Source organism: Vespa crabro, chromosome 6 (genome assembly GCF_910589235.1).
Source record: "Vespa crabro chromosome 6, iyVesCrab1.2, whole genome shotgun sequence".
In the NCBI taxonomy this organism is placed as follows: Eukaryota; Metazoa; Arthropoda; class Insecta; order Hymenoptera; family Vespidae; genus Vespa; species Vespa crabro.
In genome coordinates, this window is record NC_060960.1 from 5,401,148 (window position 1) to 5,424,135 (window position 22,988).

The 22,988-nt window shown below is 33.4% G+C and overlaps 3 protein-coding genes across 5 annotated transcripts in view; 2 read left to right on the forward strand and 1 right to left on the reverse strand.

Annotated features, from left to right (window-relative positions):
- The first annotated feature begins 14 nt into the window (after positions 1-14).
- Positions 15-9,365, forward strand: LOC124425087. Its single transcript, XM_046964918.1, has 10 exons — positions 15-604; positions 4,396-4,717; positions 5,093-5,270; positions 5,357-5,990; positions 6,490-6,746; positions 7,294-7,466; positions 7,821-8,052; positions 8,125-8,308; positions 8,546-8,762; positions 8,916-9,365. The coding sequence occupies exons 1-10, from the start codon at positions 478-480 to the stop codon at positions 9,193-9,195; spliced, it is 2,604 nt and encodes an 867-aa protein (XP_046820874.1). The 5' UTR covers positions 15-477; the 3' UTR covers positions 9,196-9,365.
- A 349-nt stretch (positions 9,366-9,714) lies between these two features.
- On the reverse strand, positions 9,715-11,943 carry LOC124425092 (MTRF1L release factor glutamine methyltransferase). Of its 2 annotated transcripts, XM_046964932.1 has the most exons (5): positions 11,272-11,943; positions 10,796-10,884; positions 10,486-10,699; positions 10,107-10,342; positions 9,715-10,001 (listed from the first exon to the last, which is right to left on the reverse strand). In XM_046964932.1, the coding sequence occupies exons 1-5, from the start codon at positions 11,539-11,541 to the stop codon at positions 9,758-9,760; spliced, it is 1,053 nt and encodes a 350-aa protein (XP_046820888.1). In that variant the 5' UTR covers positions 11,542-11,943; the 3' UTR covers positions 9,715-9,757. The 2 variants fall into 2 exon arrangements, 1 of the variants encoding a protein (XP_046820888.1); XR_006942422.1 differs by lacking the exon at positions 9,715-10,001 and having other exon boundaries at positions 10,205-10,410; positions 10,486-11,172.
- Positions 11,944-13,113: 1,170 nt separating this feature from the next.
- The window catches only part of LOC124425083 (unconventional myosin-XVIIIa), a 71,391-nt gene continuing 61,516 nt past the window's right edge, over positions 13,114-22,988 (forward strand). Inside the window, exons 1-4 of one of the 2 annotated variants that reach the window (XM_046964902.1) lie at positions 13,114-13,250; positions 13,583-14,870; positions 17,367-18,131; positions 18,217-18,684. In XM_046964902.1, the coding sequence (XP_046820858.1) occupies positions 14,736-14,870; positions 17,367-18,131; positions 18,217-18,684 (1,368 nt within the window). In that variant the 5' untranslated portion in view covers positions 13,114-13,250; positions 13,583-14,735. The remainder of the gene's footprint in view (positions 13,251-13,582; positions 14,871-17,366; positions 18,132-18,216; positions 18,685-22,988) is intronic. The other variant, XM_046964903.1, reaches the window with a different exon arrangement.

Below are 22,988 nucleotides of genomic sequence, written 5' to 3' on the forward strand. Positions count from 1 at the left end.
ATTAACAAACAAATTGGATGAACTGTAGCTATTTGTGGTGTTCACGTAAAAATTTATACAACAAATGCAAATGTTAAATCTGTTCAAATTATTGTTTCTTATAAAACTAAATTATGATATTGCTTTGTCACATTTTTTGAGGTCATTGTACGTTCCGTTCTTTTTTTTTTTTTTTTTCTATTATTGAAACGTCAATTTCGATCAATAAAAGAATACATAAGTAAGTGCTTACTTTTCGATTAGGTTGATCACTCCATAAAAAAAAGTGTCATCGACATTTTCATCGAAGAACAAGCTGAAAGTTCGATAAAGCTAGACTGTAAAGTTCTTCGTTTATACGAAGAATGAATGTGTGTGTGTGTGTGTGAGAGAAAGAGAGAAAGAGAAGTGGAAACGTATAGTAAGGGTCGAATCTCCTGATCATAGTTTAGTAGAGCGGTGCGCGGCCACGAGCTCGGCCGCTCATCGGCCAGCGCAATGCTGTTTTGCACTTTTGTGCGAACAGCATTTTCCGTATCCCTTGGTGCCGTTGTTCAAATAGTGATCTTGGTTTTACAAAGTTCTACCACATCGAGGGTTCAAGCTACTCTGCCACCTGGTGCTGGTTAGTTCTACATTTTTCTGACCTTTGGGCAAAATATTTATCGAATTGCTTCTTTGGATATTTTTCGAGTTTATCAAGCAGATCCTTTGAAAACAACGACAAACTTCATTTCTTTTTTTCTTTTTTTTTCATACAAAATATAATTTTTCTTATTTTCTCTAAAAAAGATTTAGTATTGTTTGATATGATCGTTTTGAATAAGTTACATTTATCATTGTTTCGTTATAATTATACGTACGTTTATGGAAATGTTAAAAAGTGATTATAAATTATTGGACTTGCGTCTAAATAAATACATCGAATGTTATTTTGCTCAGATCAATTGGCCGCATCGAATTTTTCGTACATATCTACGAATAATAATCGTAGATTAAATAATTTAAATGAATTTAACTCAAGCCTCACTCTTAAATCATAAACGATACGTAATTTGTTAATGAGATTTTTACCTTGTCAAGTTATCATGTTGAATTTTTATGAGAAACAATGAGATAGAGAGGGTTTAGAGATTTCGTCTGAGATACACGTGGTCGATCGATTCTTGTCGTCTAGTTGAATAACATAGATAGAGACATATCCGTGTTATACGTACGTGTTTATTGTTACTGTATGTGTATTCTGACGATATCACTTCCGCTTTTAATTCCATCGACCTTGTCCGTGTATTTTCGCATTCGTCGTTCCGCCGGTTAAATTCGCATATATGTATGTATCTATAGAGATAGAAAGTCGCCGGCAGGTTAGAGGGTAGTACACTTAAGTAATTCAACGCTCGCCGCAGGTGCGCGTCAGGTAATCGATATTATTATCGGCACGATACTTACGACACGTGGAACGCGTGCCATTCGTTCGATGATTCGTCACGAATCTATATGTTTCGTTACTCTTGGAATTCCATTGAAAGAATTAAAAAAAAAAAAAAAAAAAAAGAAACGAGAACAAAATGTAAATACATTCATTTTATTTTCAACCAACGAAGAAAATGAATTATTAACTTTATTATTATTATTATTATTATTATTATTATTATTATTATTATTATTATTATTATTATTATTATCATTATGATTATTATTAACGTTAATATTTAATCCTAATTAAATTATTAATTATTATTAATATATAGCATTAACATTCTCATTTTATTCGTTAATTAATTGTTCGTAAGTTAAAAGTATAAGAAATATTTTCTTTTTTATTTTCAATAAATTTTAAACGATTTTTTTGCTTTTGTTGAAAACATGATTATAATTCTACTTAAGTACGAATTCGTTCGATAATTCATTCGATCTCCTATCAAATATATTTGTGTTTTATGATACACATTTTCGGTATTACTCGATGTATTTTTTACGAGGCAATTAGCCTTTCTTCTGAAACATAAAGTAAGAAATGCATTGCGAAGGCACGCACGCCAAAAGGTTTTTCAAGAGATCATGCGGACAGGCATATCTTAGGCTCAGGGTTAATCAAAATCAATTTCACCGATTCTCACCATAGGAACTCAGTTTTCTATTGATTTAACACCTCCTGACCATTGCCGTCTAAAAATATCTTTGGTGGGTGGTGCTCATAAAGTCGACGATAAAATATACGCGTGTGCTGTTTAAAAAAAATATGGAAAAATCGATCGATTTATTTGAAGAGAGAAAATGAAAAATTAATCGTAATTCAATGATGATGATATAAGTTGAAACATTATTTAGAAATAGGGAAATAATATTCGCGATTGAAAAGAAAAAAAAAAAAAAAGAAAAAGAAGAAAAGAATCGATCGATTCCGAGATTCGATTAAGATTTCATCTTTTTTTTTATTTTTGCGACGAAGCGACACTTCAATACGCACAAAATTGCGTTGGACATTGTGACGACAACACTTCGGCGAAGTTTCCGGACCGGAAACGCAAACCGACCGTAAAACCAGGTCGTCCTAACGGCGTAGAAAAAAGAAAAAAAAAAAGAAAAAACATACGACGAAAGAATGAACTTCGGCTAATTCCGTAAGTCATAATGTCATAATCCTCATTTTGGACTTATTCGGAAAAAAATATCCAATGAAATCGATTTCGAAGGATATGAATTAAATATTTGGGGGGGGGTCTAACATCGTCTGGTTCATCCTTAAGAATTTCGATAAAATATATATCAGAACAAAGGAAAGAGAAAAAACTGTCTTTTAACTAAAAAAAATAACAAAAAAAAACAATATCTTTTTTCTTATCTATGAAAATTTATACCTTTGCTATTACACTTGACAATTAGAATTATCAATTTTAACGATACCGAAAAATATTAATATTTCAAATTGCAATAAACAGAAAAGAAAAAAAAACTGAACTGATCACCGATTCCTAACGGTTAGTATACTGACATAGTCACTGTTAAAATCAGATAGTAAAGAACCACAAAGAACTATATATATATATGCATATAAAAAAGAAAAGAAAAAACGAAACGTATAATTTTTTCTATTTTAAAGACAAGCCATTCATTCGACCCAGTTAAAGACTTATAATCGCGTAGGATGTAGAGTATGGTTGCATAAAATATAACCCTTGAGAAAATATTCCACCATACAAGTGTGTCATATCGATGATTGCACTATGAAATATGCTTCGTTCGTTCGTTATATTTATTTATCTTTAATATTCATAATTCATTTATTGATTTCATTCGATATGGATGTACACGTCGAATGTACGATAAAAGGGAGCAAAGAGATTATTAGAACTTTATTATCAGATCTAATTAAATCACTAAACTGATCCATATAAAAAAAAAAGATATATATATATATATATAATAAACTTTTTATAGTCGTAATTATTTACTTCATTCATTAAGAACTTTATTATCAGAACTAATTACATCTTTAAACTGATCCATATAAAAAAGAAGATATATATATATAATATACTTTTTATAGTTATAACTATTTGCTTCATTCATTAAGTTTTGGTTGTATTTAAAAAAGAGAAAAAAAGAAAAACGAATGCGGAAGTTGAAGGTATTCCGACGAGTGTTTTAACTTCCGTTTAAAAACTAATATTTTTCCGGACTGTGTGCGAGGAAATAATGTTTTTCATTTCTTCGAGACACATTGCCGTTTCTCTGTCACGAGATCGCGTGATAAGAGGACAGGTACGCGTCTATATGCGGCGTAGCGAAGCTTATTGGTTCGTTTCCGAGGACGATCGGTTCATCCCTAGCGTTGTCGTGACACGAGTTCACCCTCGCCGGGGTATAAGGTCGTTGCTCTTTCTCGTCGATTAAGATCGAAAGAGTTTTTTTTCCACCATTTACATCATTCAACATATTAAAGTACACAATTTTCATTAAGAAAACTTTATAAAAGTATACATTTTTTAAATACTGTTTATTTTTTATAATCGTATACTTTTTTTATTTTAAATTAATTAATCTATCCGATTCATTTATTCTCATTCTCTGGTAATATTACCACAAGAACAAAATTACGATTTTTATGATTTATCTTTACGCATTAATAATCATTTATTAATTATATTTTTAATTCAATGATAATGATAAAAACGTCGGTTATGACTTTTGATCATTATATATATATATTTTTTTTTAGTTCGATGATTACGATTCATTTTTACGATTCTTTATCATTGTTTAGTAGTTTTGTGATATAATTGATTAGTAATAATTTATTATCTCCATTGTTATGAATTATTTATTTTGTTCAGAATGGCACGAGTAATCAATTTATGCAAAACAAAAAGAAAATTCTTGTGTGTTAACATTTGTTTGGTTTTCCAATTGCAGAAGACGAGATCATTTTGATCGAACATCTACCTGGTCGTCGAGTTCATCTACAAGACTTTTTTTGGACTGGTATAGATGACGCACCACCATGGGTCGATCCAAATCAAGGTTTGACCTTCTACGAGACCAGAACGATTCATCACACTGTCACTATTTATTCTCCAAATGATAACGATGGTAAAAGTGCTTCAGCACCTGCACCACCACATGGATCCACTCCTCAGGGATCTGAATGCACGACTTGCATTAATCCCACTCCGCGTTTAGATGAGGACGAGGACCAAGACATTGGGATTCTAATTGGCGAAGATCCTGGACCGAGGTTATTAATGACTATTATATAAAAGATAAATGAAAAAAAAAAAACAAGAAAAATTATTTGTAATATATTTTCATATGTTCCTAACGGTATCATGTAATAAGGAAACGTTAGCGACGAAAGAAAGAAAAAAAGAAAAAAAAAATAATAATATTACGGACTGTTGGCATTTCGTAATTTCATTCTTTTTTTTTTTTTACTTTTTTCTTTTGACTAACAAAACTGGTTCCACACAAGACCTGGTTTGACGTTTATTAGTTATTTATTATAATACCAATATGTAATAAAATTTGAATGTCCAATTTTGACTATTCCCAATATATATCTGATATAATCTAATCGCATAAGAAATTTATTATAATATTTATGGGAAAAAAGGTACTGGTTATTGACCGTTTTACGAGCCGGAGAATCCGTACCACAGAAAGTGGAGTTAAAATTGGCTCGTCTCTATCGGACCGCGTTTTCAAGGCAACAACAACGTCATCTTGGTCTTCTCTCGACCGATCCTCGTGCTCGCAGAGCAACCGAACAACGTGGATTCCACGAACGAATGGTGAGTGAAATCCGATGGTGTCGTAGTTTCATGATAGTGATTTTTTTTAAATATAATTTTCATAACAAGATCATATCATTTTTCAGGCAACTGGTACGATACTAAGAAAGTCATTGAAAGAAAACCCAACGATTCCGACAGAAAGTTCAATCGAACTGAAGGAAGAGAGGATGATCGATGTATCGGAAGGAGAAAGAAAATTTTTCTCGAAATTTCATAACAACGACAGTGAAATTTTGAATAATGTCTTCAATAATAATAAAACTCATGAAGATTTAAATGAGGAAGACAATGAAAGATCTTCGAAAAAAGTGCCATCGACTTTGAACTATTTGGGTTTGAAAAAGCTTCGATTAAGAAGTTTGAACAAACAGGAAGACGATGATGTAATCCTTAAAAATTCGTCGTCGATGATTTTTAAGGATCAGCATCCATTGAACTTCAGTTCAAGGTCATCCGTTGATTGGAGACGAACTGAAGAAGGCAATAAGGAAAGCATCAATTTGACTGCCCGATCAAAATTACGTTCTTTGGATGGTGTCGTACAGATCAAGATGCACAATACGAGCATAACAGAGGGCGAAGGTACTAGACTGATCTATTCCGTTCATCTTGGTGGAAGACCCGTACCAGCTGAAACAGCAGCCAGAGACATGGCTCTCCTTTCATCTCAAGAAGTTGCTCTTGAACTTGGTGTACCTGTTATTATTCGAAGTGAACGTGAGTATAAAAAAAAAAAAACAACAACAAACAAAGAAAAAAATTGATGATCAAATCGATGTTTACAAAATTTTAATGTCCGTACACTTTTCTCAATGAAACGAGATATTTCTTTTTTTTTTTTGTATAATCATTTAAAAGTCAAAAAAATAGTATTTCCTGAATTTTTTTTTTATTAAGACCTATTGTATTATGGCAACAAAGACATTTTATTAAAAAAAAAAAAAAAAAATAATAATAATAATAATAATAAAAATAAAATAAAAAATAAAAAAGATAAAAAACTTCTATATCATTGTATTTCTATCTTTGAAGCGAACAATTTTGTCCCGAAATATATTCCTGAAAACAACGAAAATAATTGAGATAATCAAATTAAATGAGATGTCATCATTGAAATTATACATTTCAAATCTATACAAGCATTTATAAATATATAATATGTTAATCGAAGTAACGATTTATTTGGAAAATGATTTACTTATTGAATATTTTTTAGCATATTTAAAAGAGACGAGACCCTTAGCCCTTTCGAGAAAAAGGGACGTTTGGTTGCTGGTAGGAGCTGCTGGAGCTGCTATAATCTTGTTAGTCCTACTCCTTATTGGTTTGGTTCTAATAGCCAAGAGAAAACGAGCACACAGTGCTGTTGTACCACCACCGAACAAAAGTATACTTAAAAAGGAAAGGGATTATGTTCTACCAACTTCTGGCCTTGACAACACAGCTTTCTTGACGCCTGACTCAGAAGGCAAGGTATGTAAGCAAATTTATTTTATCATATTAAACGAGCTTACAAATGCATATAATGCATTTAAGACGAATAAAACTTGACTTTAGACATCGATAGGGTTAACAAATCGTCATGCAAGTTATCACAAAATTCTTGCCAAATCTTTTCCAATTGACGATAACAAATTTGCATTAGAATGCAGATTTCTTTATAATATGAATGATATATATAATTCATTTGAATTGCAAATTATTGGTATAAGGTTCATCCATTTATATCTCATGATGGAAGTTTATTTTTTTTTCTTTTTTTTAGTTAGTCGTAATAAAGTTTCCCTTTGCGTGATAACGAAAGAATTCGATGGGTCAGAAAGAAGATAGAAAATAATATTGTTAGGGTTTACACGCAATCGTGTAAAAGGATAAGGGCATATTATGAAGATGAATTTATTTTCTCTTTTTCATTGGCATGACGATATCGATTTTAATGAGCGTTGTTAGGAACCAAATAAACATTTAAATTGCGTGTTAGTAGCTGATACATACCTTAAAAAGTTTCTTTCTTTGGCAGATCGAAGGTACTAGTCAAAGGCAAACACCAAGAACCCTTTCGAGAACTCCTGATACCACTGATAGTCTTCATCGTAGTATCGACGAGTTCTCCACGGACAACGAGGAAGAATCTAAAAAACTTACTGCAGTTAGTCCATGGAGCATCGAAGAACAATCTTCAAGAAAAACAAGGTAATCACTTGTTAAACACTATTTTAATCCTGCAAAAGCGTTTAATCCTGCGTCAACTTAAATAATAATAAAATTTAATAATAATAAAAATAAAATTTATTTCGTTGTTTCCATCAATGATTATGCGAAATTATTAAAATTAATAATTCTTTTTTTTTCCATACCTTTTGTTCATTATTAATATTAATAAATATAAATTGTTTTTGAGTAGGAAAAATATAATAAATAAATAAAAAAAAAAAAGAAAAAGAAAAATGATAAAAAGTACGAGAGTTTATATATAAAATAATATTATATATAAATAATATTATTTGTGATTCTACGAATAAGTAATTAAATCTTTATGAAATATAGAACGACACAGAGTAGAATGACAAGAACAAATGCCATCGATCCACCTAGAACTCCAGATTCAATGGATACTATTGCTGATCATACAGAGATATTGGAATCTCTTGAGAATGGTTATCCGAGGCAAGAAGAGATTCCAGTCTCACCACGTTCTTATCTGTCCATGCCTTCTTGCAAGCAATTTCCAAGTATGCGAAGCGTCGAACCACTTTCGAGAGTACTCGAGCCAGTAACAGTAAGCAATGCATTCGTGTGACCTACCGTAGCTTAGTAGTAGAGATATTGAAAGAATATTTTGTCTGATTAGGTCAAGCATTTGGACGTAGACTCTCCTGAAAGTGGAAGACGCAAAGACAATGGCTACGTCGTTCATCAAAGAACCGAGAAAATGGGTGAAACATTTTTAACGAGAGCAGCTAGTGCCTCTAGAGATCCTGGAGTCGTTGGGCCTATCGTTTGGACACTGAAGAGACAAGGATTATCTACCGAAGGTACGATACACTTTTTTCAAAAACTTCATAATTAATTTTTTCATCGTTCTATAAATTAAAAATGAAAACGAATCAACCGTTTCCGAAAGAACGTCGTTCGTTGAAATTAATTAATAAAATAACATTATATCGAGAATAATGTTATTTCGATTCTCTCGGTGACGGTTTCGTTATTGAAATATAAAGAAGTTATCATATGGTCGCACATTCTCTCGAAAAGTATTACATTATTATCAGGTAATGGTACGTCCGAAATATCGGACGTCGAACAAATCTTCGTGGGATCAGGTGGTCCCGTGGGTCGTGCAAGGAGACGCCTCCACGAACTCCTCGAGGACTCCTTCAGCCTCTTCGGAAGCAGAGACCCCAAGTCCAGAGAATTTCAAGCGACGAATACGCGTCCGAGCTCTGCCGTACGCACGACAGATGCTCTCACGATATTTACCGAAGGAAGGTTGGTAATTATTATTTCTGATCGGTGAGATACTTTAACACACACATTATATATTTATATATTTATATATTTAAGCGTAAGAAAACAAATTTTTAATTTTATTTCTATCTTACACTATTTGTTTACTTCTTAAAATTTTATTATTGTTTTTAGTCCGACGTCAACGTCGCCAGCAGAATTAAATACTCGACCTCGCACATCCGTATCGTCAAGAAGAAATCTGGCAGAGGACATTCCTGAAACTGGCCAGTCGAGTCATACACATGGTACTTGGGGTTCCAGACCACTCAGTGCCGGTCCGTTTCACAAACCTAATCTACCAGAAGTGGATACCAGACGTATCTTAGCGGATTCTCAACTCTCACCGGAGGATCCAGCGATACCTTTAATCAGCAGTATTAAGAAAGAACTGGAAAAGTTCTCTCCGCGATAATTAATTAACGAAACAGTTGAATTTTACGGGACACCATTTTTACTTCGTGAGATTGCTAGCTAATTTCTAAATTTATCGATATTGATAATAATTTCAAATCGTAGCGTATATACGTATTTAAGTCAATATTGAAAAAAAAAAGAAAAGAAAACGTACATACACACACAAGATTATTCATTAGCTTTCATTAATTCATATAAATCTGATTTTGTTTTGATCAGTCTTGAACATGTATCATTGTAAATACCATGACTCGATCTTGTAGGCACATTATTGTAATTATCAATTGACGACCGACAGCGACGAAAGCACTGTCGTGATGGAATACGTTCGACAATTAAAATATACATAAATTTGATTAATGAGATTAAATAAAACTTGATCGATTTTATTTTAACGCGATACCTAACAACTTTCGACATTATTAAGAATCATATTTAAGAATATATTCTATAATACGTTTTTATACTTCTATCTTTTTTTTTTTTTGGTCGAAAATTACGAGTCAATATATTACTATAAAGTATCATACTTGTTTAAACAAATATGGCGATAAAATATTTTACGCCATTTTAGATACTTCGACGAATCGATCGTTATTGCAGAAGTCTTTGTAGGTATGTTCGTAACGCAGTTTTAAAGTGTCGTATTTTTTTACGAAAAAACTTATGTACTCGGGATGTGCTGGATCCACTTCGACAATGAGATGACCTCCTGGTTTCAATGCCTTGGCGCTATATTGTATAAGAGGTCTGATGATTTTCAATCCGTCTTCTCCACCGTCTAAAGCTCTTAAATCTTCATAACTGCGTATATTCGAAAGAAAATAACAAAAGTAAACAAAAAAAAAAAACAAAAAAAGTATGTATCTATTTTTAAACCTTGATAATCTAAATTATAAAATTACATACATTTTAATTTCTGGCTCCAATTTTAATATATCCTTTGTTGGTACGTATGGTGGATTGCTAACTATAAAATCGAAACTTTTAGCTTCAAAATTTATACTTTCAGAAGATTTTAATGTACCATCTTCTTCCAATGTCGCTTGCATGACAGTTACTCTTTCTTGCAACCCAAGCTTACTACAATTTTCTTTCGTTAAATCGCAAGCATGTGGATTAGTATCGACTGCTATACATTTTACCTAGAATAGTATGAAATTTACTCCGAACTATTTTAAATGATTAAAGGTATCCCATTTATTTTAATCACCTGCAATAATGATAGCATTATTCTTTTAATTGTTTAATTACCATTTAAGTAATTAATTAATAGGAAATAATGTACCTTGTTGGAGGAATGTGCCAAAGCTAGCGATATCGCGCCAGAACCACAACCGATTTCCAAGATTTCATGATTGTCATCGTGCAAATAACTCAGTCTTTTTAAAATAATATCAACTATTATCTCTGTTTCTGGACGTGGAATAAAAATCGGTGGAACTAATTTCAAGGTAATATCTCGAAAATCCCATTCACCGATAATGTATTGAACTGGCATCCTGTGGGACTTCATTTTCATGAAATTACGTGATTTAATGTGATTTAAACAACATATAAGAAATTTCTTTATTTTTCGTACAGTCATCACATTTTACCTGGACAATCTGCATTGGCAAAGTGATTCTAATTCGTTCAATTGATCTTTCGTAAGTCGTTTATCACGAAAATTCGTCACGTCTAAGAGCTGTTAAATAAAATCAAAGAAAGCATGAAAAAACTATTTAAAACTAAGTATTTCACACTTTTGTCTTATTAAAAAAAGACTGCGCTTTTATAGTCCACGTTTAAAATTAGCGGGAAAAGTAAAAAATATACAATTTGGCAAGTAGCCAATAAGAGTGCGAATATATTGGACGCCATGACAGTATAAAACATATGTATATGTTATTTAGCCATGTGATTTCATATAGGTTAGAAAACAAAGGCGTATTTTCTCATGAATTATATTGAGAATTTGTCGGTAAAACAGGATCTAAAGTATAATAGATAGGTTTATAAGTAATATATAACTTTAATGAATGCAATGTAATCGACTAGGTGAACGAAAAAATTTAAGAATTAATATTTTTACCTTTTTTAAACCTACGACATGTGCGACGATGTGTTCGATGGATTCAACGGGTTCTGGTATAGCCTCGTTCTCAAACCGGTGACTCCATTTTTCAACGATCTCACCAACGGTCGGACAATTCATGGAGGAATCGTTCGTAAAAGTACGATACAAAGCAACATTTCCTTTGTTTGTCATCGCAATATTATTTCCTATACGCACAGTGCTCGTTGTCGTACTTTTGTTGATTGCAAAAACACACATATTTAAAATTCGCCGATACGACATCATATCTCATACAAAGTATACTGAATGACGTGTTGTTATTGAATGATTATGAAGCATATTATCGTCGAAGGGAGAGGCATTCCTTCGAAAATACCGCTATCTAGCGGATAAAATTTACGATTGACTGACTCATTCTATGTATTTCTCAATCAACACACTAGCTTCTAATATAGTATACATAAAATATAAAAACAAATATCCTTCTCTTCGTGAATATTTTGATATTAACGTAAACGATCAAAGAACATTTTATGTTTACATTTAAATATAGAATGACCCAGGAACGTCAATATAAAGTTTAATAAATAAACAACAGGGAAGAGAAGTATCACTGAAGTGTTCGGTAAGTTATCGACCAAAGACGTTTAAACTCGGTCGTTAAGTAGTATAGAATAGGAAACATTATTCTTCGAGTAACGTTCGAACGAAAGGCGCAGGCGCGAGTTCGTACTCGTCGATGTTCGGTTGATCTCGGAAAAGAATGACGAGAGGCGGGGAGGAGTCTCACGCCGGGATATATGATGGTGCATCAGGGGGTGAGCGGTGAGAGGCGTGACAGTCGCGAGAGCACATAGGGCAGTCGTTGCTGCTCTCGATCGTAAGTAACGTGCGACGTCGAGTCTGGCATGAGCGTCGTCTGCGCGACGCGATTGCATCGCGAGCTGAGATCGTTGCGAGAGCGTCGAAACGACTGATAGAGAGAGAGAGAAAGACAGAAAAAGAGAGAGAGAGAGAGAGAGAGAGGAAGAGAAAAAGAAAGAGAGAGAGATAGAGAAAGAGAGAAACGGAGAAAAAGAGAGAGAGAGAGAGAAAGAGAAAGAGAGAAAGAGAGAGAGAGAGAAAGAGAGAGGAAGGAAAGAAAGAAAGAGCGAGGCTTTTCTGTGCGCACGGGACACCGATGTCGAGTGCGACGTCGTCCTCGAGCACGAGGACTCGCGTGAACGGGAAGAGGAAGAGGAAGAAGGTGCTGTTGTACGAAGAGGGTTCGTGTAACGACACGACACCTCGGCGTCGCTAGTTACCTCTCGTTGTCCATTGCGTGTTTCACTCTCTCTCTCTGTGTGTGTGTGTGTGTGTGTGTGTATATATATATATTTATATACGTGTGTATATGTACGTCGTGTATGACGTGCGTGAGTGCAGTGCAACGAGTAACAGCACATATTCGGAATATTACGTTCGTGCTATCGCTTGGTGGTTGCTCTTGTGTTTTCTCAATGCTTAATACCAACCTAGACGTTTGTTCCTCGTTAAGAAAAAGACTGGTCGTCGTCTCTCGTCGTGTCTTTCGTTTTACGTTCGTTCCCCGTTTTGATTAGGGAGGAATAAGGAAGGAAAAAACGCCGGCTAACCGGAACGCTCTCAACGTTCGGGGTTCTGTCACAAACCAGACACGAGATTTGTCTGTTGCCGTCCTTGTCGTTTCTCTATTGCTATCTTTCTCTTTTTCTCTCTCTCTCTTTCTCTCCCTTTACTTCTGTCTGTCTCTTTTTCTGTCTCTCTTTTTCTCCCTCTCTTTCTTTCTCTCTCTTTCTCTCGTTTCTACTTCTCTCTTATACATCACTCTCTCTCTCTCTTTCTTTCTCTCTCTCTCTCTCTCTTTCTCTCTCACTCTTCACCCGACACGACGAACACGAACGAATGGGCGAACGGAAATACGAGCGATCGATTGGCGCTGTGTTTGGTGGTAGTGGCCGCTGAGTACGAGAAAGGTACGGTGAAAAGTGACAAGTAGACGAGAGAGTGATAGAGAGAGAGAGAGAGAGAGAGAGAGAGAGAGAGAAAAGGATAGACATTCGGCACGTTATCTCTCTCACTTCCTTTCTCGCGTTCTTTTACGCAATGAGACATAGTCGGTGTATTACGAACATATTTTAGTGGTTAGAGAGAAATAGAGAGAAAGAGAGAGAGAGAGAGAGAAAATGAATGATGGAAAGAGATAGATAAAAAAGGAACGAAAGCAAGAGAGAGAGAGAGAGAGAACGCAAAGTGCACGGCGAAAGTTGGGTGCGAACACATAGATGATTTACCTCCTACGATATAGATAGACAGATAGTTACTCGCACGTGTGAGGAGCGCGAGTCTGACGTATCAACGAACTCTCCCTTTTATACGATATTATCAAACAAATTGTTCCGATTTGTTGAAGGTGTACGTTTTTAAATATCCCGCCAAAGATTCTCAATGACATTAATCGGAGGAAGGACAAACAACTCGCAGTGGTCATCGACGATGACACTGTCATTTCCGGATAGTTAGATCCGATCATGAAGAAAACAACGGGAGAAGTTGTTTCGGCCGGTGGTTCACGCCCTTGCGGCTACTTCGTTCACGACGAAGCGACAACAATAACGATTACGGGTACGGGTACGGGTACGTCGGGTACGACGACGATCGAGCAACAACGATCCAACGAATCTAACGTGCCGGCTCGATAACTTTACCATCTCTCTATCCTTTATATATATATATTTCTCTCTCTCTCTCTCACACACACACACTTACGTGCACATATACGTATAGATACACCGACACGTTCACGCACAAGGCATATACTCGTTTGCTGATTCCATACACTCATCCTATTTCCCCTACCCTATCCTTATTCCCCTTACTCCCCTCTCCTCCTCCCTTCACCCCACTATTTCCAACTTCAACCTATCCCCTTCCAACTACAGTACTCCCAAGCAGCCAATGTCGATGCTCGTATTTTGTCTGCGTTCTATGTATTTGTTCGTTAAGTCTACTACGTTGTGTGTGTTTTACCGTGCGTATTCGTTGTTGTCGTTGTCATCGTCGTCGCCGTCGTCGTCGTCGTCGTCGTCATCATCGTAGTAGTAGTAGTAGTGTAGTTGTATAGTAGTAGAACGTACGCGTGTCGATGACGAGTCGCGCGCGATTTTTCGAAGTGAGAAAAACGCTACCTTCGTGTCGGTGGTGAGTACGTTCTTTGTGGTTTGTTGGTTATATAGAAAGAAGAGAGAAATATAAAAAAAGAGAGAAAGAGAGAGAGAGATAGAAGAAAAAAGTAAGAAAGAAAGAAAGAAAGAAAGAGTTGGTGAGTGAGTGGGTGAGAGTGAGTGAACGAACGAGCGAGCGAGCGAGTGAGTGAGTGAGTGAGTGAGTGATCGTCGTCGCCATCGTCTTGTCAGCTGGTCGAACGTGCATCGTCTTTGAGGTGTCGCGTGAGCGAGAAAATGTTCAACTTCATGAAGAAGGCCACGGAGAAGGACGACAAGGAGAAGAGGAAGAGGGAGAAGAAGGAACGGAAGGATGTCAAGAAAAGAGATCGAGGGAGTATGTCTGCTGAGGAACTTCTACGACTCGATGAGGTGAGACAAAATCAATTTATATGATATACCATATAAATTATGTATAATTATATGAAGTTATAGAAACGTGTATGAATAATTAAGAATTGCATACGTTTGTAAGGAAATTATAAAGAATGGGAATGCATAATAAGGAATATATTTACGTATATACGTAACCAGGTTATATAGAGACCTGTGTGATAAGAATACATAGATTTATACGTAGTACTTTATTATGTGTAGTAGTGTATTTGTGTGTATTTATAAATAATACACGTGTGTACAATTAATAAGATATCGTCTGTATGATATTATATGTATGTGTGTGTATGTGTGTATAAAGATAGTAAGAAGGACGATGCGCACTTACGCACACAACTTACACACACACACACACACACACATTCGCGCGCGTGCGATGTTTACGTAGAAGTTCTTCAGATTGACCTCCTTCCTTAGGGGTGAATCTTCTTTATCGACTTATGTTCATCGATTGTTTTTGTAGTAAAAGCAAATGTTTTTACTAAAAAATTAACATATTGTTTATGTTGCATATTAATGAATGGATTAAATTTCGATTTGATTTTCTGATTACTAAAAACTATATCCTGTTTCCGTGTATATATATATATATGTATATCTTACAAATTTCTATCTATTTTTAATATTTATAACGTTTCAATAAGTATCTATATCTATATCAAATCGTATATGATAAAAAAGATTCCGTACATTTTTTATTTATATTAAAAGAAAAAAAAAAAAGAAAAAAAAATAATAATAATAATAGTAAAGAAGAAAAGAAAATTAGGAAAAGATCGCAAAGAACGTTAACATTAAATAAAAAAAAAAAAAAAAAAAAAAAAAAAAAAAACAAAAAAAAACAGTAATAAAAATAATAATAAAAAAAGAAAAAAGGAAGAAAAAGATTGCGAAGAACGTTAACTTTAATTTTCGTACAATACTAAAGAATTTAACAAGTTGCCCGTGAAACGGTTTCGTTGAATCGTAAAACGAGTCCATCGTAGAATCGGTCGATTTTATCTTTTACATCTGACTCCGCGCCTAAGTTTACTACTAAACGGAAGTAGAATTCAGGTTGGACGATGCGTATGCGTCACGCGGAAGATCACCGATTACTTTGTTTCTTTACTATCTTGTTCGCAGCTTTACATTTAGGTCGTTTATATTTTTCTTTCATAAAAGAAGTTTCGAAAGATACGTACAAATATGTGTTTTTTCCTTTTTTCTTTTTTTTTTTCCCAAATCAATATTTTATTGCAACAAAGTGAATTATTATTATAGATTAAATTGACCCATTGACGTTATCGATTATACTGATAAGAAAGAACGCGATTATCTGATAATTTCTTTCGCTTTAATGAAATCGATAGAAGACCGTTAAATTAACGAGTTATTTATCAGAATTTTTACTCATCGACATTATTACAAATCTTTCGAGCATAATTAATTTTGACGTTAATTAGCTAGTCGTAATAATCTTGGAGCAAGAAATTATATGAAGATAAAAAATCAAATGAAACGTTAATTTCGTTTTTTAACGATTGCAAAAAATAATAATTTCTTCGATCCAATGAAGTAAATAAGAAAATATAAATTAACGTGATATTCAACAGATTCGTATTACTTTTATTTAAGCTTTATTAGAAATCGTTTTAATATAGATTATTTTCACATTAAATTATAAAATAATTCGATTATAAACGTGAATTATAACATTATTTGATCGAACAAAGGAAAAAAAAGGCAAATCATATTTTTATCAACCGCGATAAATCTCTGGTGCCTTTCGAATCAACTCTTTCCACAAAGTTTTTCTTCCGATACGCTTTCGTGGTTACAATGGCAGAGTTGCGGTTTGAGAACGTCATGAATGTCACGTCAAAGCGGATCTAGAGAGCAAGAAATTTGGAGAATGTTCAAGTCGCAAGTGCAGCGAACCGTCTTTAATGTTTCTTAGCAACTTTTGTAGAGTAAAAACGAGTTCCCCGAGTCGTTGATAAGTATATCGTATAATCGTTGAAGAAACGATTATGTGAATAAGTGAGTAAGCATACTATAAACTTGTCACTTGATGGTCAATCGTGAAATAACTGGCACCAACTAAGCAAATATTTGGATTTCATGCATAAAATCCAATTGAATCAGCAAATATTATTTATGATGATTTAGTACTATATTGATTTTTTTTTATTTAATAATGATAACTATGCTAATTCACGAGACGTAAATTTGAACAAATATAAAAAAAAATTATGGTTAGGATTATTCGGCGAAATTTTTTAATGTTCGAATTGATGTATTTAAATATTTGAATTCTATTTCTTTTTTTCCTTTTCTATCCTTTTTTTTATCGAGTTGCAATAATTTTTTTTATTTAAATATTGCAATAGTAATTTGCATATTACTATTGCAATTGATAAGAAAAAAAGCGAGGAACAAGAAAAAGTCATAGCAATTTTTTTTTTTTTTTTTTCCTTTTCTTTTTGATAGGTTCGTAGATCATTGAAGATACCAGGACGCAGAAAGGAAAAGGAAAAACTACCTAGCGGTATAACAGCAGATTATAGTGCATCCTTCTTTGCTCACTTGGATCGGGATCTATTGGAGAACTCGCAGAACACGACGGGTGGAACAGGAAACACGGTGGGCGGTGGTACAGGCTCGAGTTGGACAATGAGAACGCCTGATGGTTTGACACAGAGCGACTCATCGGAGACATCGTTGACCTCTTTGAGTACAACGACGACAAATGCCGGTGGACAATCTGGCAAGAATCTCCCTCCTCTTCCACCGAAACCTCCAAAAAGAGGGATTTTAAAAGGGCCAAGATTGAGTATCACCAGTGGTACCATAAACGTCCTTTCGGAAGAAATTGTTCTACCGAACGGGAACGAAGGTGGTTATCAAGAGGCCAGTAATTTGTTGGTGAGAAACACTCTACAGAACGAAGTGATAGCCTATCAGAACGTTCCGCCTACGCACTCAACAAGCTTAGGTGCCATGGCTGCTGGTCTCACGAAGGACGAAGTTTGCAGTCCTTCCGAGGAAGAAACGCAATCTTGGCGAATATCTTCTCAACAATCTTCTCATCATCATCAGCATTTTCATCATCAACAACAGCATCTTCAGCAACACCATGAACATCAGCAACATCAATTGCATCATCAACAACAACAACAGCAGCAGCAACAACAACAGCAACAACAGCAACATCATCATCATCATCATCATCCGACTGAATCGAAGCTGCTGCAGGTATAAATGGAAAAATAATTGTCATCGTTGATGAATATAAAAATGGAAATAACACTTGTGATCTCCTGTGATTTCACATTTTTAGGTTGTGACAAGTGCCAGTCCGTCAGCTGATTCTTTGACGGACACGACCAATTCGAGTTTTGCTACACCACCGTTCAGTTTGTCACCGGTCGGTGAATCTCAGGGTTTCTGTAGATGGCGATCCTCAGCTTCTTTCGAGGAACAAGGAGTAGAACTTCAGCTACCGGAAATCGTGCCTCTCGAACTTCCGGAACCACGAGAATTGACAATCCAAAGGCAGCCACCACCTCGTAACGATTTTGGTTTTTCTCTTCGTCGTGCTGTCATTGTTGAACGTGCTGCCAATGGTGTTACTCAAATGAGGCCTGTCATTTTCGCTGAACCTGGTACTTTAGTTCAACACAACAACGACACTGGTCTTCTACCGGGTGATCGGCTTATCGAAGTTAATGGGATCAATGTCGATGATAAGTCTAGGGAAGAGATCATTGATTTAATTAAAGGATCTGGTAGTAGTGTCACGGTGAAGGTAAGTTGTTTTATTTATTTTTTTTTTTTTTTTTTTTAAAGTAGTCAGTAATTAGTGTTGTTATTATTATTTTGTTTATTTAATAACATATCTAATAAATATATCTCATAGTTAAAATATGAAATCATCGAAATATTTGTGCAATGTAACAACATGTAGGCAGGAAGCATACTAAAGAGAATATAGAATGAGTGATATGAACTTAATGAGGCATTGATAGCAATTCTGAACGTTTCAGTTCGAGACATTAGCATACAATGAGCGAAAGTGCTTGTTTTTACAGACTACGTTCTCTTTAAAGTATTTCAAAATCTGAAAGACTTTGTGAAGAATAATTGGATTGAAAAAGAAAGATCGTATTTATATCGGACTTTTTTGATCGATTTCATTCGTAACATTCGTAACTTTTTCATCTACGATATTATCTTATTTATTTTAATTAGATTAATTCTAAGCAATTTATTTGATTTATATATATCAGAGATATACAAAAATTAGAAATTTGGGCGTGACTTTGTGATAGAATACTTGACTTACAAGGGATGATTTTAAATCTCGTAATTTACAAAATTAGGAAACCTTATATAGTGATTAATAATGGTCCTAAATAAAACGTTGTTTTTTATGTTGTCTGTTTTAAGTCGAAGGGAATGAAAAATTTTCTTAAGCCTGCTCTCTAAGAAGAATGGAATAAATAATAGAAATTTCGACGTAAAACTGTTTTCCGTTTTTATATATAATAAAAGCTTGATAATATGTGCATAAAAATTGTAAAAAGTTTGCACGTTATACATGATCAATATATAAAAAAAAGCATTTATATTATAATAATACGTAAGTATATAAATAAGTAGGGGTTATGTATGATAATGAATAGACGTGAGAAAGCTTTTTCAAAGTGATTTATATCGTGTATATAAATAAAATAACTTTCATTTTCAAGAAATACAGTACAGTTAACGAAGACAATATCTGATTTCGTAATGAATAAAAATAAGAATATGGGTATTTATATGACCAATTAATTTTTAATTAGTTGAGATAAAGGTAATAAAAATATATAGTTCTCAAATATTATTTTATGATATTATTTACTCGTTTAAATACATAAAAATATATATTAAAAAAATGATGGATTAAAAGTAACGATATCAATCTTGTGTTTTTTTCTTTCTTTTTTTTTTTTTTTAGATCTATCACCTTTTACAAGTAATAAGATAAAAACAAAAAATATCATCATCTTAAAAAATGATTTATCTATCATTGAATAAATAAATAAAAATCTGACACAGTAAATTTTTCACACAATTTTTAAACTTTATCTAAAACTTTTCTTAAATAGCTTAAATAATGTTTAAAGCTTAGAAATTTAGGAGAGAGAAATGAAAGATAAAGAAAAAGAGAAAAAAAGCGCGACAAGAAAATTTATTCAGGAAAAAAATTCTTTACGTATCCAAGAAAAAAAGTGTAACAATTTGTTGAATTTCCGCGATTTGTTATATTTTTTTTAAGTGAGTCTTTTTTTTTTGGTATCCTAATTTCGCGGTATTAAGGATTATTATAAGCTCTCAAGTTTAATGGAAAGGCAAATTATAGTGGAATCGTTGGGTCATTGCCTTTCAGTCAAATTCTCCAAGATCTATTTGCTGTCCCTTTCGCCGTCCGATTTCCACGTAAGAAGTAATTGCGATTCGGAATTGTTAGGACGCGATTGCGATATTTGACGAAGATATACGTAATGGAGTGGGAAGTGGAGGAGAAGGAGGAGAAGGAAGAGAAGGATGATAGGAAGAGGGGTGAAAGGAGGAGAAGATGGATGCAGTCAACGTCGAAAGGTCGAAGCTTGCTTGAACGTTTATTGCGCAAATGGAGGAGTTTCCCACCCGCAGTTTCTCTAACCACATCTTTCATTTCATCTTTTCTCTTTCTTCCTCCGAGTTCAAAAGAGCGATCATAGCGATGAGATCGATTCATGAGTACATACAACAGGTTTTGTTTCGATTAAAGTTTTAGAATAGAAATATGATAATTGAGAATAATTGATCGTTCAATTTTATATTAGAAAAAAAGAAAACACAAGAAAGGACATGCCTATAGATCAACGTGTTAACAAGACATAAATACCCGTTAGAGAACGTAATGTTACGCTGAGTATTATGAATCCATTAATGAGTCATTGCAATTTTTACTCGGTAAAATGAAATAATTTTTTTTTTCTTTTTTTCCCTTAAGCAATTGATTCGATAATTTTGATCGAACATTCTTTAAAGAATTTAATATGATATTAATGGTATTTATTTATTCTATATTTTTATTTCTAAATCGTATTAGGCAAACTACTAATGGAACGTGACGTTTGGGATGAACGAGATTTTGATATAACGATTAATTTTTAATTTAATAAATAAATGATTTTCTAATTGATTAAGGGTTAATATGATATTTATATGTCAAAAATATAATTATTATTCTTTTATACTTTTTGTATCATTTTTTTTGTTTTTTTTTTTTTTGTTTTTTCTTTATTTTCTTCCTGATACTTTAATGCATAAATGTGTACGTACATAGACAAATAGATCTGTTGGTTTTAGAACGTAAATGTTACAGGTGTTTTAAATGACATTCAGAGTGTAGTTCACCAGTGACCTGCATGGAATTCAAGGTGTTTGCTAGAGTATATACATACATTCGAATACAATTACTCCATAAAAATTAGAAATCTCCATAGAATCTATTGGTTCGGTCGTAGGAATATCGATTAAGTGAAAAGATTTTAATTTATCATCAATGTTAAATATTTCAAATGTATATACCGTTATTATTATTGATGAGTTGAATGCATTGAAAAATCGTGCATTGCGTATGAAAGAGGAATGCAATCGTTATCGGATTATCGATGAAATATATTCGACCCTTCCATTGTTTCTACTTGTAAGAGAAACGTTTGATCCAATCGCTACTACCTAGTAAATGTTCGATGGCTCGACTCGAATCGGATTGATCTAGGTTGGGGTGGGGGGTTAGGTGAGGGGGAGAGCTTTATTCTGAATGAAAGTTTCTTGGTGAATGTCGTGCAAAGTACGAAGGTTAAATAAAAATATATATATTATATATATGTATATAAAGTACTCTATTTAAAATCGAATAAATTTGTATAGAGCAAATAAAAGGAAGATAATTGGATAAGACAAATTAATTCGAAGATTTAACTCTTTATAATGCCATGTAATTTCAATGTTATAAGCTCATATATATATATATTTTTTTTTTTCCAAACAAAATTTATTTTTTTTTTGTTTATACACGATCAATTTTTTTTTATTAATCATAAACTATGCTACAAGTTTAACATCGGATAATTTTTTTTTTTTTTTTAATGACTCAAAATTGGGTCATATAAGGATCAACTTCTCTCGTAATAAAAGATAAATTATTTGTTTTTCGATTCTATTAAAGAAAAAAAAAAAAAAAAAAAAAAAACGTAACATTAATACCTTTCGATTATACTTCTTAATTCATTCTTTTTTTCTAAAGCTCCCGTGGCCTTCATTCACAGAATTTTATTTTTAATCTTAAATATATTTCATGAATTCACGTTCATTGATCTTAGTTAATAGGTCAATTAGAAAAGCATTCAGAGAATCGTAAACATTATTTGTTCTAATCGTTCCATCGATGATGCTTGCTGATAGACGCGAGGAACTAATAATAAAAGGAAAATATTTTTCATTGTCATTTAAAAATTATAATTAAAAAAAATAGAAAAAAGAAAGAAGAAAAGAAAAGTAATTGACATCCGACGATACTCGTTTATAAAATATTTCGTTAACATGATCAAATTTGGCTTTATTATGTACACGTAAAAAGAAAAAAAAAGAAAAAAAATGAAGAATAAAAATACACCCGCGAGAAACATAGAACGAGAATTAAAAATAAATTCTTTCGTTTAATATTTTTGTTCATTATCGAAATAATTATTTTTAGTTATCTCGATAATATTTAAGCTTCAGTTAATATTTTTTGATTCGTCAGAGCGTGAATGTGAGTTAACACGAATCGTCTGGCACGTCCCCTTCTTCTCTTTAGAATTGGATGCTCTTTAATAATGCCTTCCTTCCTTCTTCCACCCCTGTTCTCTTTCTCTCTCTCTCTCTCTCTCTCTATTTCTCTTTTTTTCATACACACACATACATCATACACGCACACGCAATTCCTCATTATGTCGATTGTTTATTCCGATGCAGAAAGAGCAAGGGGAAGAAGAATCAAGACTGAGAAAGCATAAGAGGAATGCTATGCTCTCT